This window comes from Protobothrops mucrosquamatus, unplaced genomic scaffold (genome assembly GCF_001527695.2).
Source record: "Protobothrops mucrosquamatus isolate PMUCROS unplaced genomic scaffold, P.Mucros_1.0 scaffold_39, whole genome shotgun sequence".
NCBI classification, from domain to species: domain Eukaryota; kingdom Metazoa; phylum Chordata; class Lepidosauria; order Squamata; family Viperidae; genus Protobothrops; species Protobothrops mucrosquamatus.
In genome coordinates, this window is record NW_015386115.1 from 180,425 (window position 1) to 184,179 (window position 3,755).

The 3,755-nt window shown below is 40.3% G+C and overlaps 1 protein-coding gene across 1 annotated transcript in view; it reads left to right on the forward strand.

Moving 5' to 3' along the window:
* Window positions 1–3,755, forward strand: part of PSMC2 (proteasome 26S subunit, ATPase 2) — a 13,996-nt gene that overhangs the window by 4,502 nt on the left and 5,739 nt on the right. Inside the window, exons 3-6 of the mRNA XM_015810636.1 lie at window positions 613–694; window positions 1,286–1,385; window positions 2,128–2,259; window positions 3,523–3,595. Coding sequence (XP_015666122.1) covers window positions 613–694; window positions 1,286–1,385; window positions 2,128–2,259; window positions 3,523–3,595 — 387 coding nt within the window. The remainder of the gene's footprint in view (window positions 1–612; window positions 695–1,285; window positions 1,386–2,127; window positions 2,260–3,522; window positions 3,596–3,755) is intronic.

Consider the following 3,755-nt stretch of genomic DNA (forward strand, 5'->3'; position numbering starts at 1 on the left):
GGTGTCAAACTCACAACGTCACGTGACATGTTGCGACATATTGTGACTTTTTTTTCCATTGCCGGCAATGAGGTGGGCGCAGTTTTGCTATGATGCATCCGGCCTGCAGGCCATCAGTTTAACACCCCTGTCCTATACCATTTTGGACAAATGGCTGTCCAGTCTCTTCTTAAAAACTTCCAGTGTTGGAGCATTCACCGCTTCTGGAGGCAGGTTGTTCCACTGGTTAATTGTTCTCACTGTCAGGAAGTTTCTCCTTAGTTCTAGGTTGCTTCTCTCCTGGATTAGTTTCCATCCGTTGCTTCTTGTCCTGCCTTCAGGCGCTTTGGAGAAGAGCTTGTTATGTGTTTATATTCTTACGTTCATATTCTAAACAAAGTAGGTCTTAGCAAACATTAAATAAACATTGGGCTGAGGCTCAAACATGCAGGAGTTATTCTTTAGCATTTAGTGTCAGAGCTTGGAAAGAACCACTTACAACGGCCAAGCTTAGACAACGATCAACTTAATAAAGGCCTTAGCCTTACATCACAGGAATTGGGATAGATTGCATAAGGCTGTAGTAACGCAAATAGTCCTCATTTTTTTCCCCAATCTTTTTTTCAAATCCAGGGCCAGAGCACATACTCGAGGCAGATCAAACAAGTAGAAGATGACATTCAACAGTTGCTTAAGAAAATTAATGAACTCACAGGTACTTCTCTCCCCCCTCCCCTTTTAGTGCTTTAGAAGCAGTAAATCTGTCTGATGGTGGCCTTGACAGGTGCTGGCCTTGACTGTCTAGTGGGCTGAATTTCCTCTGGGTTATTTGTGGCAACTCCCCAGAAAACTTCAAAAGAGGAAGGAAGGTTAAGCAAAAGAAAATAAATTAAAGTACTTCTTCGACAGAAAAAAAGGAGAAGTAGAGAAAGTGGAATCACATAAGAGAAGATGCTTTTAAGCGTAATCTTGAGAATGTTGGCACTGAAAATAGACAACAAGAATCTCCAGGGAAAACATCTAGTTTTAGAGTAAGATTTAGGATCTGGGATGCCTCCGTTTGAATCTACTAAAGAATGATTTTTCTGGGTACAATTGATAAAAAGGGCTCCAGTGTTTTCTATTCACCTTGTAAGATTTTCAAACTGTTTTGACTGCGAACATCTCCTCCAGGGCAGCCTGAGGAATTCTGGGAGCTGAAATCCCATAGCGACGTTTCGATGAAATCACATTCATCATCATCAGGCTTGTGCTTTTATCTGTATTTTCAAAATGACTCCTTTAATCTCCCTTTTTCCTCTTGTAGGCATTAAAGAATCAGACACTGGCCTGGCACCCCCCGCCCTTTGGGATTTAGCAGCTGATAAACAAACTCTTCAGAGTGAACAGCCACTGCAGGTGGCCAGGTATATCATAATATAATAATAAATAACAACTTTATTGTTCAGCCGGTGAGGCAGCCAAGTTCTATTAAAATAAATAGTCTTTTGTCTTTTGAGCGTGACACATACTTTTTTGTTAAAGAATGAAGTTATCTTAGGGACCTTTCAGTATAATTCACTGATTGCGTGCCATCAAATCAATAGCAGTCACATAGATGGAGTTTTTCCAGGTTGAGCAATCCCCAGATCTTTTAAAGCAGGGGTGGGCAACCTTGGCTCTTTTATGACTCGTGGACTTCAACTTCCAGAATTCCTGAGCCAGCCACGCTGAGGGGAAAGGGAGAGGTTTCCAAGCTGAGCCAGGCTGGCTCAGGAATTCTGGGAGTTGAAGTCCACGAGTCATAAAAGAACCAAGGTTGCCTACCCCTGTTCTAAAGGCTTCCAATATAAGGCCGTCTTTCAAAAAGATGGTGAAGATGTTGGCCTTTGCAGGGAGCTGGTCCTCAGAAGGTTGCTTATGTACCTCTTAATTTCATAAATATTTTGCCTCAGTATTTGTTGCAACTAGCAGAAGCCGACCCATTTAATCAGTTTGAAATGGTCCTTGTCCTAGAGTTTTTTTTTTAAAATCCAAGGGGTGAATGGGAATAACACAGAAAGCTCTCTTCAGCGTATATTTCTTTCCTTGATTGCTGTTATTATTGCTAAGACTGTATTAACTAGCGATGAGCATTTTAATTTTGCTGGTTTCATCTCTTTGGCTTAGGTGTACAAAGATAATCAATGCGGATTCCGAGGACCCCAAGTATATCATCAACGTTAAGCAATTTGCCAAATTTGTGGTGGACCTCAGTGACCAAGTGGCACCTACTGACATTGAAGAAGGGATGAGAGTTGGGTGAGTTGACTATCATTTTGGGATACTTCAACCGTCGACATATCTTAAATATAATTTTGTGGGACGTATTTCATATTGCAATCCCCCCCCCAAATTACCTTTATGTACGATAATACAATTCTCAGTACAGTTAAGTATATTGGAAAAACCTTAACATTAAAAACACATGTATTTTTTATTTGTCCCACTAGGATACACGTGCAAACCAAGCCTTCAGAGTAGACTATAGGATAGGTAATACTCAACTTACATCCATTCATTTAGCCAATGCTACATTTAAGATAATGGTCAATGTAGCAGAAAGCATCTAGGGAGAGCCAGGTCAAGGAAAGGAAAGAAATGAAAAAATAAATAAATAAAAAGAAGGACTAGGGGTGACATGATAGCTGTCTTCCAATATTTGAGGGGCTGCCCCAAAGAAGAGGGAGTCAAACCATTCTCCAAAGCGCCTGAAGGCAGGACAAAGAGCAACGGATGAAAACTCATCAAGGAGAGAAGCAACCTGGAACTAAGGAGAAACTTCCTGACAGTTAGAACAATTAACCAGTGGAACAACCTGCCTCCAGAAGTGTTGAATGCTCCAACACTGGAAGTTTTTAAGAAGAGACTGGACAGCCATTTGTCTGAAATGGTACAGGGTTTCCTGCCTGAGCAGGGGGTTGGACTAGATGACCTCCAAGGTCCCTTCCAACTTTATCATCATCATCATCATCATCATCATCATCATTATTATTATTATTATTATTATTATTATTATCTTCGAGGTCCCTTCACACTCTTGTTATTTGGTAATTCTGTAAAGAAGAGAAGAGTTTAATAAAAACAGTTCCATTTAGAATACAGCTGGTAACGCCAAAGATTCAAAAGTCTGATTTATATTATTATTATTATTAGGGGACATTCCAAGCTAACCGTGGCCTTTTGAACTAGTTGCTGTCTTCATCCGCCTTTAATGTGGTCGTTAGGGTGTAAAATGCAACCCAGCTCTAATTATTGCAATATCTAGCTAGAACTGGCAGTCAGTTCTGCTTTCTTCTGAAATACTAGCCTACTTAAGATATCTCAGCTGCAAGAAGGCATAGCAAAAACGGGAAAATTTGAGGTTAATCCTAATGCTGATATTATAGACGTGTGCCTTGCAGCTCTGTTGGGTTACTGTGTCAATATTTGGTACGCACAGTCCCTTCCTTAACGTGTGGGGGAATGTTTTTGAAGGGCTTTGAAAAGACATACTCAAAATATGACTTTCTGTTCTCTCTGCAGTGTGGACAGAAACAAATATCAGATCCATATCCCCTTGCCTCCAAAGATTGACCCAACAGTCACTATGATGCAGGTGAAGACTTTCTTCTTCTTCTTCTTCTTCTTCTTCTTCTTCTTCTTCTTCTTCTTCTTCTTCTTCTTCTTCTTCTTCTTCTTCTTCTTCTTCTTCTTCTTCTTCTTCTTCTTCTTCTTCTTCTTCTTCTTCTTCTTCTTCTTCTTCTTCTTCTTCTTCT